Raw genomic sequence first — 15,179 nt, forward strand, 5'->3', positions numbered from 1 at the left:
TGATGGAAAATTGTTCTCCAAGTGCTCATTTTGGTATGATATAATATTTCTGTCCCATTGGTGATCGTTGTAACAGGTTAGTGCTTTGTAGGACTTTAATTGGGTGTGAGGTGTCACTCTGTCACTGTACAGTTTAATAAACATAAGAATTACTTCGGTCATATGATGTGAGTGGTGAAAAGTGATGAAATTTTAACCCAAATCAAACACCTATGGGACATCTTCTATTGGATTTTTTACTATCATCGTATAACACCAAATGATGGCATTTCTTAGAAGAGTGGCATTGACTCCCTAAGCTTTGGAGACATGTTAACACCAGGTAAGCTTTTCAGCCCTGCGTCTTCATAATACATACAAATGCATTTCATTTAAATTTGTCGTCTGACTGTGAATTAAATTTTATTTACAGAGCGTACAGTGAAACTGAGAAACACTGAAAGGCACTTCATGTGGGGTACGGCTGGTTTTCTTGTGATGTATCTGGATCCAGCAGATCATCTGCATAAATATCCTCTGTTCTGGGAAGAGATACACAAGCAACAAACTTTTTCAACCATATGTAGTATGTTTGTATGAACTGCGGTGTATTTATGTGTTCGACAAAAAAAGGTTATGAGGTGTACAAGTGTTAGTTGTGCAAAATAATGTTTAAACAGTTACTTTATTTGCTGTAATGATTTTGGTATATGATATAATAATTCTTAAATACTTACATTACTTCCAGAGTGTCTTCAACTGCAACCTCCTCTACAACCTCCACTCCAATGATCACGTTCCTCCTCACTGCTTAAATCAAATACAAGAACATTTTGATATGTCTCAAATGGATGCCTGCATAAATATATGTGTGTGTTGGCTGAATGACAACAGTAATCTCAGCTTTAAACACTCCGATGGAACATCTTAGTTCAGTACATTGAATATCACAATTGCTAAGGTAAAGGGAAAGGATATCATTAAGGAAAAGACCCTAGAAACTAGGTGTAATCTCACCTCCACAGTAGATAAATGGAGATCCTGATGAGCAGTGACCCAAAACAGCTTGTTCCCTCTGTCTATAAACACATCTCTGGGTTTCCATCCCTGGACCTCCACAGCACTGACAACCCATGAAATGCTGGAATACATCTCCTTGCTCAGCTTCAACCACTGTTATTTGCTGCAAAGGAGCACCCGCGTCATGCTGACACAGCCCTGTGCTGTTGGGAATCCCTGAGTGGACCTGAGGCTCATAGATGGACCACTGACCATCAGCAGACTGACTGATAATGTCACCACATCCTGAAGAAAGATATGTGAGATACAAAGTTAACTTGACCAATCAGTGGCTGAGGTCGAGCTATACATTACACTAAACAACAACCAAAATATACATGGCTTATTAATGCAGAGGGTGGCTTAGAGTTACACGTCATGGCTGAATCATATGTCTGAACCATCTGTTTCCTCCACCTGCTGATTAGACCTGCTGGGTTTGGACTAAAACCGTGGTCAGCAGTCAGCAGTATACTGGTACACATTCCCACGCACACATACACACACAACAAATATACAGAAATAGCAGGGAGTGTGGGGTTTCACAAACAAAAAAAACAACATTAAATAGGATTAGATTTGTTAAGATTTGTAATTTATACCATTTACTCCAGTGGTGAAAGCAGTCATGCTACCAACAGTAAGTCTTTGCAAACTCATTCTTCAGCAATAAGAGATACTTGGATTTGAATGTGACTTTTGTTACACAATGTGGCAGCTAAGGAGAGAAAAAATTGAGCATGTGTACTTGTTTAGCTCTCCTCTTGGGAAATCAACCTACACTTTCATTTTATCCACAATGATGACTTGGATCCTTATTGATATTTCTATTATTTTATTATCAGTTAATATAACTAAATACAACAGCACATCCTTTTTATTAGTCTAGGCCAGATAGTATGTGTGATATCGTTCAGTTTTTTAAATGACATTGTGATCAACTGAACACACATGCATTTTCTTTTTTTTCTTTAAAAAAATGTTATGTTTGTCATACGTTCCATGTAGATTTGCTCTCAATGAGTAAGGTTCTGTATGATGTCATTTAATAATTAGATATGCTTTTTATGCATTTTTAGTGCCTACTTTTTGTTATGTTTCCCATTTTTTAACCTGTCCTTCTGCATTTACAGCTGCAAAAACCTGACATCTCAGACCTACCTGTATTATAGCAACATACAGCTGGAAGTTCTCCTGTTTCTTCACCCTCCTCCTCTTCTTCTCGGTGGCTCACCATGACAGAAACAAGGCTCCCTGAGTGCTGAGGATGAAGACACAGAGAAGGTCTGGGTGACCAATTCCAGCATTCATGACTAAGTCTGTACATCCCAGCGCCAACTTCAGCACCGTCCACTGACGCGTGTGGTTAAAGCGGTGAAACAGATTGCCTTTCTGTCTCCTAAACAAACGATGGAGCCTCTGATTGGGTTTTCTCTGGACTGGAGGTGGAAGCAGAGGAAATGACTGTATGAGCCACTTGAGAGAAGAAGCTGATTGGGCTGTTTGTTTCTGCCTCTGATGTAATGTCTTACATTAAAGGATCTGTCCTGTATTTTAATCACAAAACATAAATAAATAAATAAATAAATAAAATCAACTTCTTAGTTTTGTACCTAGCTTTCAGCAATAAAATTATTTCTTTTTGGCAAATCCAGTCATTTTTTAAATAGTAACATCTGAGAATTTATTTTTACTTAAGTGGTTATCTTTAAGGAAGGGCCAACATAAGGAAAGATTATAAGGATTTATCACAGAAAAACTATAAGTAAAAAAAACAAACAAACCATTCTGTATGTCTTAAGCAATTTAAAGTGGAATTTAAAATCTCCAGGGCATTATCATGGTAGCTTTATACTTTATAAACCACTGACAACTTTTTCTATCAATACATTTCTCCTGATTCATTTTTTGGTCTTGAGGATACTTACTGATGCAAACACTTCAATCTCATGAACAAAGTACTGCAAAACAAACAGACAAAAACAAATCATGTCAACTAAGCTAAAAGATAAATCCAGAAAACAAAGAAAGCAAACACACTAGGAGGGCAGGGGGATAAACTAAACTTAATTTCTCTCATTCCCATTTTTCCCGTTTAATATCTCTTCCTGCTCCTCTGTCCTCGAGATGCATTTAAGTAATCGAGATTTTGGTGAACAGACCTCAATGATTGATTCTGGGTCATGAGCACGAGACCAGAGGAGACAAAAAAAGAGAAACGAGAAAACCCTTAGGGAGGGTGGGAACAAAACATGGGATTAATAATAACACAAAAAACCACATGACGATTTAAGCTTTAAAATGAAACAATATGTGAACTGAATGAGGGTCCAGAATGAAACTAACACATACAAAGAGTTGCAGACAGAGACGAACATAGGAGTCAGTCACATAGAGAAAACCACTGGCAAAACAGGAAGTGTGAATAACAACGAAAACCCAGCAATCAATATTCAAAAACAGACAAAAGAAGAAAGAGAATAATAACAACATAACCAGAAATAATACAAAGATCACGACACTTTGCATTATAAAATGTGCAATATGATCTTGTTATCACACGTATGTACGTAAAAGCTTTGTACAGCAGCTCATAGATAGTAAAATGTCACTAAAGGCTTTTACCGTAAAAATTATGATTAGAAATAATTCGACTGTGGTGGTTAACCACTTTAAAACTGAAGTATTGACTGATATTTATGATGTACATTTTTAATCCATTAATTTACTGCAGAGTGGTTTCACTTTTACAGCCAGCCCTCTTGATCATATTGGTCAATTAGAGGTCACATGTCCTCTCCCTTCCAATCAGAACTTAATGTGGTGGCTCGCACTGAGGAAAGTGGACATTGCCCCTCTGAGGCTTCACAGTTGTCTGTTTCTTCTCTGAGGTCGTACTTTTTATATCAGGTAAGTTCACATTTAGATCTGTGCGTCATTGTACTTCACGGCACTTTATAACCTCACTTCTCGGTGTTTTCCTGCGTACATCACCAGACACGCCCTCAGTCGCTAGATTTGTTTTGCTCTGAGTCGTTACTATTCTTATGTTTATTTCGTTTTGTAACAGGAATAAGATGGCTTTTCCCGGATACGGCGCTGGCCCCGGTGGATTTCCAGGAATGGTAAGAAACCGTTAAATTGTGATGAAACGGTTTTACAGCCATCAGCCGACCTTCGTCCCGGGATGGGCGTCTTTTCCAACCAGTCCGGAAGTTGGACGGTCTGACAGAAATTCCGCGTTTAGATCCGTTACATACAGGTTTCCATTTGAAATAACATGCAAACATTTTGACAATATATTTGGTTTCAAAGTATCTTAAAGAATTTTTCGGCTTTAAAATGAAACTCGAGCAGTATTTGTGTGTTTTAGATTCGTACTAACTAATGACTGTATAAAGGATGCATTCCGCAATCGAGCAAAAGTGGTGTTTTTACTTAAAAGGTACTCAGAGTATAAGATGATGTAGGCATTTGTGTTGCAAACACACAGCCATCTATTCTCTTCCGCTTATCCTTATGAGGGTCGCGGGGGGCTGGGGCCTATCCCAGGTACCAAAGGCGAGAGGCGGGCTACTACCCGGACAGGTCGGCAGCCTGATGCAGGGCATTCGCACTCACATTCACACCTATTAGCAAATTTATATTAACCATTTGACTTAACCCCACTAACTGGATGTCTTTGGGTTGTGGGGAGGAAGTCGGAAAGAAACCATGCAAACACGGGGAGAACATGTAAACCCCACACAGAAAGCCCCTCACCAGGTGGTGGAGTCAAACTCAGGATCTTCTTGTTGTGAGGGAACAATTTTAATCACACAAATACCCATGATTCTTATATTATCACATTTTACTTTAAGTAGCATCAAGTAGGATTTAATAAGCTCATAGTGGATCATATTTCTAACCTAATTGTTTCTAAAATCCTAACCATAGCACATCTGAAGCTGCCACACCTCATCAGAGCAGATAGCAGTTTGTTCACAGTGTAGTCTAAAGTAGGGGTGGGTTTAAAAAATCGATTCATCGATTAAAATCGATTCTAACTGGAATAAAACGATATCGATTCATTAAATCCGGAAATCGATTTTTTTTTATACATATGTAGTTTGCCGCGTATGAAATTTGCAAGCGGTTAACATGAGGAAGTCACGCGAGAGTTAAGTGACCTGGACGCATGAACCATCATGGCTACTCCCGGGAATGTGCCACCGAGCCTAAAGGCAGATGTCTGGCAACACTTTGGATTTAAGAACTGTGAAGACAGTGAAGAGCCGGACAAAAGCAAAGCCGTATGTAAGATGTGCAAAATGGAGGTAAAGCACTGTGGAAATACCACAAATCTCAGAAATCATTTAACGAGGCATCATCCAGATATCCTGCTAGCAAAAACGGCCGACACCAAGCAACGCTCACTCGAAAAGGCATTTGCAGTGAAGTTTGAATCCACTTCTCCACGTGCCCAAAAAATAACCCAGTCTGTGGCAACTTTCATATGTAAAGATATACGTCCGTACAGCGTTGTTGAAAATGATGGCTTCCAAAACCTCATTAATACGCTAGAACCACGCTATGTTTTACCATCACGCAAACATTTGAGTGAAGTGGTAATCCCAAACATGTATGAAAAAGTGAAACACGATGTTACAGCCTCACTCAAGTCAGCAGAGAGAGTCGCTATAACCTGTGACAGCTGGACATCCAGAGCAACAGATAACTACCTGACTATCACCTCACACCATATCGACCAGGAGTGGAGACTCGTGTCTCATGTCTTACAGACAAGAACCACCGAAGCAAGCCACACAGCAGCTAATTTATCTGAAATTATGTTCAAAGCAATCGAAGAATGGGAGCTTACAAACAAAAATCCAGTCATCGTAACTGACAATGCTGCAAATATGGTGCGAGCTGTAGAAATAACGGGCTGGTTGCACATTGGTTGTTTTGCCCACACACTCAATTTAGCTTCACAAGCAGGACTGAAAGTTCCAGCTGTTGCTCAGCTGCTTGGCCGAGTGAGACGCATAGCATCCTTTTTTCATCGCAGCACTGTTGCAAGTCGCAAGCTTAAAGAGAAGCAAAAGATACTGAATCTACCTGCCCATAAGCTGGTGAATGATGGGGTGACCAGATGGAACAGCACATTGGAGATGCTGGAACGCTTCCTAGAGCAACAACCAGCAATCTCTGCAGCTCTACTCTCACCTGAAGTGAGGAGAAATGACAGTAATCTCTGTAGTCTTACAGAGGCTGACATAACTGATGGAGAAGATATAGTGAAAGCTCTGAAGCCGCTGAAAGCAGCCACACTGGTTATGTCTGAAGAAAAGTCCCCGACCCTTTCCATCATTGCACCTCTGCATGCACAGCTGCTGGAGAAGATGATCAGTGTCTCTCATGACTCCTCACTGATTAAAGACCTCAAGACTGCTGTATACGACAACTTGAAGTCAAGGTATGTTTATGAATTGTGTGTATATGCCATGAATGAGTGTAACTGTATGGATGCATGTATTACATGAAAATTCTTATTATAGTGAAAAAATCTATATATTATAAAAATGTTAGTTAAGCCCTCTTGTCTAGTAATAGGCCTTTTGATTTTATATCTATCTATCTATAGATGTTTATATATAAATTATGGAAACAAAGTCGTATATTAATGTTTCTGATCTTGCATGAGTGTATGTAACCATGCACATGTATATCCAACATAATAAACTGAGTTAAATGTGCAAAATCTCTTTTCAAGATATGTGGCCCTAAAGGACAAGCTCTACATTGCATCAGCATTAGATCCTCGCTTTAAGGCCCTGCCATTCTTGTCCAAAGAGACCTGTAACAACACATTCTCTCAGTTGGTGTTGGAAGCAGCAGGTTTGGAGAACGTGGACACAGCTATTGTGAGTTACAGAAACAAAAACAAAAAATTATTGGTTTTTTTGCACTACTCGAGTTAGAATATAAATAGTAATTTCTTTATTAATTAAGTTTTCATTTTTCTACAGCGACAGTCTGATGGTGACACATCTGAGGAAACTGTCCCTGACATCTCTCTTGGTGGTGTTGATGAAGTGGATTATGCCCCTCCAATTAAGAGGTCAAAGGACTCTGCATTAATTTTTCTCCTTGGGCCAGCCTACTCAACAAAAACCACAGCACCACAGAAAACACCAACTCAGAAGGCAAAGGAAGAAGTGAATCGATACAGGGGCGTTGAGCCTGTTGCACTTTCTGAGGATCCTTTGATCTGGTGGAGGGACCATGAAAGGGAGTATCCTCTCTTGGCTCTACAAGCAAAGCAGTATCTTTCCATACCTGGGACCAGTGTTCCTTCTGAACGAGTGTTTTCAACTGCTGGTGACATTGTTACCGCACAAAGGAGCTGCCTGACTCCACAACATGTAGACCAGCTTCTCTTCTTGCAGAAAAACCTTACAGTCTCAAAGAAGTGAGAGGGTAGTTATAAATAAGGCTAAATTGCATTAGTTTCACAGAGGTTTTACAATACTGTTCAATATGTTTTCATTTTTTGAAGTATTTTAAAAGGCAGTTTTTCATTTTCTGATCGGTCAGTTTCTGTCAGTTCACTTGTACATGCTGTGTTATACTGTGTGTCTCCAAAACACAATAGTGGATTTCAGAAAAGCTGTGTGAGACACTAACAGCAAAACTATTTCTCTGAGGTTTTACTGATGTTTACAAAAGATGTGTTCTATTTGCACTGGATCCCTGATCCACTTGAAATGTATGTATGAAAAAATATATATACTAATGTTAATTAAAAATTACATTATTTAACTGCTTTAGTATCTGTTCTTAATTTTGAAATTTATGTAATTCATTCACAAGGCTTAGAGGGTTCTTTTGACAGTACATATACAAGGTGAATTATCATAATTTTATATATATTATGGTTCATATAATAATATTTCGGACTGATTCAAAATCGAATCGAATCGAATTGAATCGAATCGTGGATCGAATCGATTCGGGACCTTGTGAATCGGAATCGAATCGATTCTAGAAATCAGTGACGATTCCCAGCCCTAGTCTAAAGCAGTTAGATTTATGCTAATAATTATACTAATTATATAACAAATTTGGACTTCAAACATTTGACAGTCTCTTGTAATGATTGTATCCAGATGTGTTGTGCAGCTTTTATTTATCTATATATCTGTTATTTAAATTACAGTGTCCATTAATGACAGAAATAATGGTGTTGGAGAAGGATGGCACATCTTCTTCAATGAGGCCTCAGAAAGCAGCCACGCAAATTAGAAAATACACTGAATCATTTCAAGCCTTTTAAGTGGCAAACAGGATTGTGAAATGATCAGCAAGATGGGTTTTGGTTTATAAATCCTGTGGTTACATTTTAGTTTCTCTCAGGAGACCTGATAGAAAGTTTTTCACCCAGTCATGATTGATTTTGCCTGCTGATTTAAAATGACTGAAACTGGAGGTTGGTAACCTACATAACCTAACTATTGTTAGTGTGTGTCACTTTTACAGCTGAAGTAATTAGATGATTGAACTGTTGGTTGACAGACACACATTCATATTGCGCTTTTATCTAACACAGTCACACTACAATGGATTGAGGGCATTTCGGGGTATTACCCCAAGATTTTTCAACACATGGACTAGAGGAGCCAGGAACAATCCTACAACCTTCCGATCGTTAGACCATCCACTTCACCTGAGCCACACCTGCCTTTATGCTAAAATTCCTTTGCTAAAAACATTTTAGTCCATTGTTAGGCAACATGATGATGTCATACTAATTGATAAAGCCCTTTATATATAACCTAAATGCTAAAGGCTAAAAAGTGTCATATTTGGTTCCGTAACTAATAACTTAAAATAAATAAGTGTTTAGGAGGAGTTGGGTGGTAAAAAAGCCCCCATGAACAGACAGATAATGTCTATTATATGTGTATTATTATACACGAGTATAGTATACTATTATTAGTATATTATATTGATATCCTTCAAGATCCTGTTGTTTTTGTGAAATATCTAAATCATCTATTTTCATTTAAAGGTTTTCATTTAAAAGCATTTAAGAAATTCAAAAATAATATGTTTATTTATATTGAGATTTTTTTATAATAAAGTTTGTATAAAGTATAGTTTGTTATTTTCATAGCAGGACATTGAGTTCTATGGAACTCAAGTATATCTACAAATACAGAATAATATGAAGAATCAGCTAAATCTCGCTGATTTTGATTTCTTTCGTTCTAACTTTCAGCAACAAGATCCTCTCTATGGTTATTTTTCAGCTGTTGCTGGTCAGGTAAGAGACAAAAGTCAAAGTCTCAAATCACTTCACTGATTTTGGACCTGATGAACTGTTGATGTAATGACCATTCATGCTTCTTTAAACCTTTGTAAAGTAGCTGATAGTTACTTAACCGTGTTGTGTATCCCACTTTGCCGTGTTTTCATAAACCCCGACAGGATGGACAGATCTCAGCAGATGAGCTGCAGCGCTGCCTCACGCAATCTGGCATCTCTGGCTCATACCAACGTAAGAGCAAAGGCTGTTTAGAATTTAAAAAGCACCTCAAACACAATACTGATTTTGGTCATTTCATTTTATATCTAAATTATATCTGTACCTCTTGTTAAATAGTACTGTGGTGTGACTTTTGGTCATAGTTATAAAAACCTTTGCTCTAAAAATCATTTAGCATTAAGGGGAACTCTCTTGTTGGCAAGCAGCAGTTTAAGTGCTAACCAGTTTCACTGGTATTGTATTCAGTGCCTCGAGACCTCGAGAACTGTTTTGCACTGTTAATGAATTCAATGAGATAGCTTTAAAAACACAGAACAGCCCATAATAGTTCTGCTTTTGAAGTCTTTTTGTATGTGACAGTTGATGCAGACAGGAAACATGGGGGGACAGGTGTTGGGTTAAGAGAACGTGGTTTGTTGTAGTTAGTCAACGTTCGTTCACATTTCTTTCTGCGTGACTTCACAACTGTGGTTACATATGAGAGCAGTTAGTGTTTGTTTTTGTTCAATCTTTAAACCACCTTGTATACAGATTAAAATCAGTGTTTGTATCGGTCTGTCATACCTGTTAATAACGGTGATCTCCTTATTACACAGTTAATGTTATTTGTACATTTGCCCAGATGAATCCAAACATAGTTATCAGTTGTATCTTTATGAGCTTTGTTTCTTTCCACAGCCTTTAGCCTTGAGACATGCAGACTGATGATCAATATGTTGGACGTATCCTTCAGCTAATCATCCAAAAGACATGTTTAGTGGATTAACTGATATGATGACAGTTGCTAATGGAAAAACACTATGTGACACAGTGCGCTATAGGAAGGAAAGGAAACCATAACTTGGGTGATGTATTAAGGGTCCTTGACTGACTCTGCTATCTCAGAGGGATCTGTCCTGCACTATGGGCTTTAATGAGTTCAAGGACCTGTGGCAGGCTCTGAATGGCTGGAGGGGGACCTTCGCATCCTTTGACCGGGACCAGAGTGGGACAATAGAGGGCCGTGAGTTGCAGCAGGCCATCAACTCCATGGGTAAGAGAAAATTAAAATTAAGTTATGACTTTGACAACAGTCAGGTGTCCACTGGAGCATTGCAGCATGTTTTGCTTGCTTGAGTTATTCCCACTTTTCTTACCAATCCCAAAGAGGTGCTGTATATGTACAAGTCAGTTTAGCTGTGATGAGGGATAGAATCCAGCATCCTTGTTCGATGTAAAAATACATGTCAAAGTTTTTCTAAACCTTATACATCAAATAGAAAGGATGTTATCTAAAGTTAAAATATTTTAGTGCAAAATTCTCCAAAAGTTCATACTGACCCTTCTCTGGACAGTAGAGACTGCCTAGAAGGTCTCTAAGGGAAAAGGACTTTGAACTTTGTCCCGCATATTTCTGTGTATATGGACTATACATGCACAGACTGCCTTGGGTTTTAGAGTGGCAATAAAGTAGATGTTAGCCAAGTGCTATGACCATTAGATAATGTATGTGTGTTCATTCAGGTTACAGTCTGAGCCCTCAGGCTATGAACTGCATCATGAAGCGCTACAGTCTGAACGGCAGAATCCCCTTTGATGAGTTTGTGAGCTGCGCTGTGAGGCTCCGCGCCCTCACCGGTGAGTCGGTCAAGAAATGCATTAAACTGGACATAGCAGTAAATATTCTTGACAGAGGACCTTTCTTAGGCTCCTTGAATATTGCTTGATCCTTTTTTTTAACGTGTATTTAAGTTGTAAACAGGATTAAGAGGACAACATAAAATTATGTTCTTTCATGAGGTTTTTATAGATAGTCATACAGCTTTGTTAAAACAATAAAAGAAAAGAATACCCACAATGACAGAAAAGCAAAAGAAATAAATTGTGTAATAAAACTCATGTGGCTTTTTTTTTAATGTGTCTTTGTTTTTCAGATCAATTTCGAAGGAGGGACACAACCCAAACTGGCAACGCCTCATTTCAGTATGACGATGTAAGTTTTTTACAGCTGACGTGTTTCTTCTTTGTCTGAAGAGTTTGTTTTAATGCCGTGTTTTCTTGTGTCAAAATAAACACAGTTTATAATTTTGTCACCAAATGCTGGAAGGTATTTAATTTGAAATTTGTGTAGAGTTTGTATTAACAGATGTGATGCTGTTAGTTTGAAAGGCAGACAAAAAACAAGCCCTCTTACAAAAACAGAGCTCCTGGGTTGGAAACAAGACTCATGAACTGTTGTACCCAATTATACAAAGAGAATTAGAAATGAAGACTCCGAGACTCGAGACTAATTTCAGATAAAGGCTTTGGTCACTGTTTAAGGAATAAGATGTTCATTATATAGTAAATATGTTCATTAAACCTAAATATGCTTTTTTTTTTTTAACCATAATACAGCTTTTATTCAGACAGATTACTTAAAAACACTTGAAATAATTACAAAAATCTGATAACTATTTTTTTCAAACAATGTAAAACTGTGTTTTGATGACATCACAGAACTTTAGTTTGCCAGCCGAAACACTCGAGTTGGAAGTTGCATTAAAGTTGAACAAGTGAGACTAAAGTATGTTGGAAATGAACACTGCCACCCTGTGCTTGGAAATAGTATTCCATGTGAATTCCCTCTTGCCACAATCCTGACTGTACTGTTGTTGACACCTGTTATACACTCAGCCTTTCCTTCTTGAATGGAAATTATTAATAACTTCTTGCTGTGTTGTTTTAGCAACATATCAGCTATTTCTTCACTACAGATGGGTTTAGCTCCTAGTTTGGTTCGAGGGGCTGGGCTGGACGTGGGACCTCAGTACCGTGTGTCGATCCCACAGAACTGTTCTGCATAATCTGGTTCCAAAACAGGATGTCAGTGCCTGTTTCTGAGATGTCTTGGCATCCTTTCTACAGATTTGTGATGCTGATTGTCTTTATATTTAGTATGTTTTAGAAATATATAGACATCTTGGCACATTTTAAGGTTATAAAGAAAACCTGTAAGCAACAGTGTTTTATTTGCTACAGAAAAAAAAATCTCCTAAAGACTACAAAGACTACGGGGTAGCTGTAGCTCAGGTGGTAGAGCAGGTCATCTACTGATCGGAGGGTTGGTGGTTCATTTCCTGGCTTCCCCTAGTCTGCATGCCAAATATCCTTGGGCAAGATACTAACACCAAATATGAATTGATTGATTTCTTGTTTCTTACAGTGGCAGCAGGAAGCTGCAAACATGCCTTAACCAAATAGAAACAGTTGCCTGGAAAACTGAAACAATTGGATACATTATTAAAGTTATTACACATCCTAATAAAAATGTGATGTAGTAAAGAAAAGAATTGCTGGAGAACTGTGTAAGAGTTGTAGAGTAACATATTATCTTTGTCTCCGTAGTTTATCCAGGTCACCATGAGCATTTGAAGAGGACAGCACGAAACAGAGGGACACCCACCACCTTTTAAAATCTTATATTAATGGCATTTCTTCATATGTATTTTTACACACATTATTGTACAAAATGTCACTGAAACATTCCATTTTACCAAAAACCTTTTGTAAAGTAATGCATAGTGTTAAACTTAAGAACAAGTAACCTCGGTGTGTGCTAGTGTCATTTGAGTGCCTGTATACTGGAGCTTATTAGTGTCACTCTTACATATGCATGGGCTCTTACCACTAGTAACGATGTAAACCCGCAGGCTGGTCAGTGGCATGTGAACTTTAATGGAATTAATAAAGAAATATATGAATTTACTTATACTTTGCTTCTATTTACTTCTGTTACCTTTGGTTTAAGTTTCTGTCCTTTTAAAGCTATCTTTTCTGTCCTTTAAATGCATGCAAGACATGCAATTAAAGGACAAAAAGGTGCTTATAAATTCAGTGAAGCGTCAGGTTAATTACACTGTTTGTTATATTATTAGCTTGTGAGTTATTTTATTGGGATTTATTTCATTTGAACATTTAACATTTATATGTAAACTAGTTTTAGTGACTGTAAATATGTATCTAGAAAAACAAATGATTGCAACATGTCTGCTTAAACTTATGCACAAAACCACAAAGTAGTCCCAGAGTATAGGCTATTTAACCCCCCCCTTAAATAACATTTTAGCTTTTAGTCTACAGTAGTGAACTATATGGCATTGGGGGAAAGAGCAAAGGACCACATAGTAAGTAACAGTCTGTGTTGGGTCCACGTTTATGAGACAAATAAGAACTGCATGGAAGCGCTTCAATTTGACACAATCAAAACAGAATCTTGCTCATTGTTTTATTTCCAATGAAGACTTCATGTAATCTTCAGGAGTTTATATTTTCCACAGTTTTCCTCAGCTTTCATGACTTCGATGTGTTTAATTATGTCAGCTTGACGTGATGGTGTCAACTTGTTATCCAGATCATTTTCGTTTTTTATGTTCTTCCTCATTTGTGAGAGAATCGAAAGCACAGTATTTACCGTCAATGGGCTTATCTGTAATGATTAGAAGAAACTGTTAGAAATACGTTATAATAATTTGACAGCAAGCCTGTTACCATGTCTTATTTGTTTCATTAGCTTTTTTGTTTTTCTTCATATTTCCATTTGTAGCATAAATGTAACTGCTATTTCTGTATTTCTACACCAGGGGTGTCCAAACTTTTTGCAAAGAGGGCCAGATTGGGAAGGTGAGATGTGTGGGGGCCAACCATTCAGCCTGAAATATTTTGAACCATTAACATTAAATGCAAATGAAAGATTTTACAATATTTTTTTTCCTTTTTTCAAACACAAATTTTTATTATGATCGATTTATTATTAAACGTTTTCACCAAAATCATGTATTTGAAGAACACATAAAATGAAGAAAAAATAAACATCTGAATTCAAAACACGTGAACAGGAAAATAACATTAAGAGTCAACTTATTCAAAAGTACAAAACATTATGGCCCATATAAATCCGTACATCACTCGTTTATTAGTTTTTTAATTGACCATCAAAAGTCCTCAAAAAACTACAATATGTTATTTTATTTTGAGTCAGATATCAAAAACAAAAATGGATGTGTTTTCAATTTTAAACCAACAACCAGGATAAACAACGAGTATTCCGACTGCGATGCTCGGTGTCATCAGGGTCCACGGACAAAGGAGAGGAAAAAAACATGATCTCCTCAGCCAGAGAAGAGATGTCTGCTACATACCTCCTCATTTGTGTACTGATATTGGTTTGTGGAAAACTGGTCATTATTTCCTGCAGTGATGGGAAATGTGTGGTATTGGGCTGCGTTTGTGAGAGCTGTCTTTGGAAAAGTAGCAGTTTGATGTGTGAATACAGTTGGCTTACCACAGCATTTAGCCCCTGAAGGCTCGTGTTCAGCGCGTTATGTCAACTAAAAATCCAAAATCAGCCAGCCAAACATGATCAGGTAGTTGGTTGGTTGTAATTCGTATTAGTTAATAATTTAGAATATGATGACATGCATTCACAAAGAATTTTTACAATATCTTAACATTTATGTGTTTCAGTATCAACTGATTACTGTACTTCTCATATAGTTTCAGCTCAAATAATACATATACATATGTGGTGAAATATGTCCTTGTCTTCTCCTTGGCCAAATAAATTCTTTGTACCCACATAAACAGCAAAGTG

General features: G+C 37.6%; 2 protein-coding genes across 2 annotated transcripts; both read left to right on the top strand.

The window, feature by feature from the left end:
- Window positions 1-3,836: 3,836 nt before the first annotated feature.
- On the top strand, window positions 3,837-13,298 carry LOC113032369 (sorcin-like). The gene is made up of 9 exons (XM_026185269.1): window positions 3,837-3,948; window positions 4,109-4,163; window positions 9,302-9,346; window positions 9,511-9,580; window positions 10,247-10,290; window positions 10,454-10,601; window positions 11,072-11,185; window positions 11,482-11,540; window positions 12,935-13,298. The coding sequence occupies exons 2-9, from the start codon at window positions 4,116-4,118 to the stop codon at window positions 12,959-12,961; spliced, it is 555 nt and encodes a 184-aa protein (XP_026041054.1). The 5' UTR covers window positions 3,837-3,948; window positions 4,109-4,115; the 3' UTR covers window positions 12,962-13,298.
- On the top strand, window positions 5,099-7,842 carry LOC113032368 (zinc finger BED domain-containing protein 1-like). The gene is made up of 3 exons (XM_026185268.1): window positions 5,099-6,496; window positions 6,794-6,944; window positions 7,050-7,842. The coding sequence occupies exons 1-3, from the start codon at window positions 5,226-5,228 to the stop codon at window positions 7,494-7,496; spliced, it is 1,869 nt and encodes a 622-aa protein (XP_026041053.1). The 5' UTR covers window positions 5,099-5,225; the 3' UTR covers window positions 7,497-7,842.
- Window positions 13,299-15,179: the final 1,881 nt, after the last annotated feature.

Source organism: Astatotilapia calliptera, chromosome 11 (genome assembly GCF_900246225.1).
Source record: "Astatotilapia calliptera chromosome 11, fAstCal1.2, whole genome shotgun sequence".
Lineage (NCBI taxonomy): Eukaryota > Metazoa > Chordata > Actinopteri > Cichliformes > Cichlidae > Astatotilapia > Astatotilapia calliptera.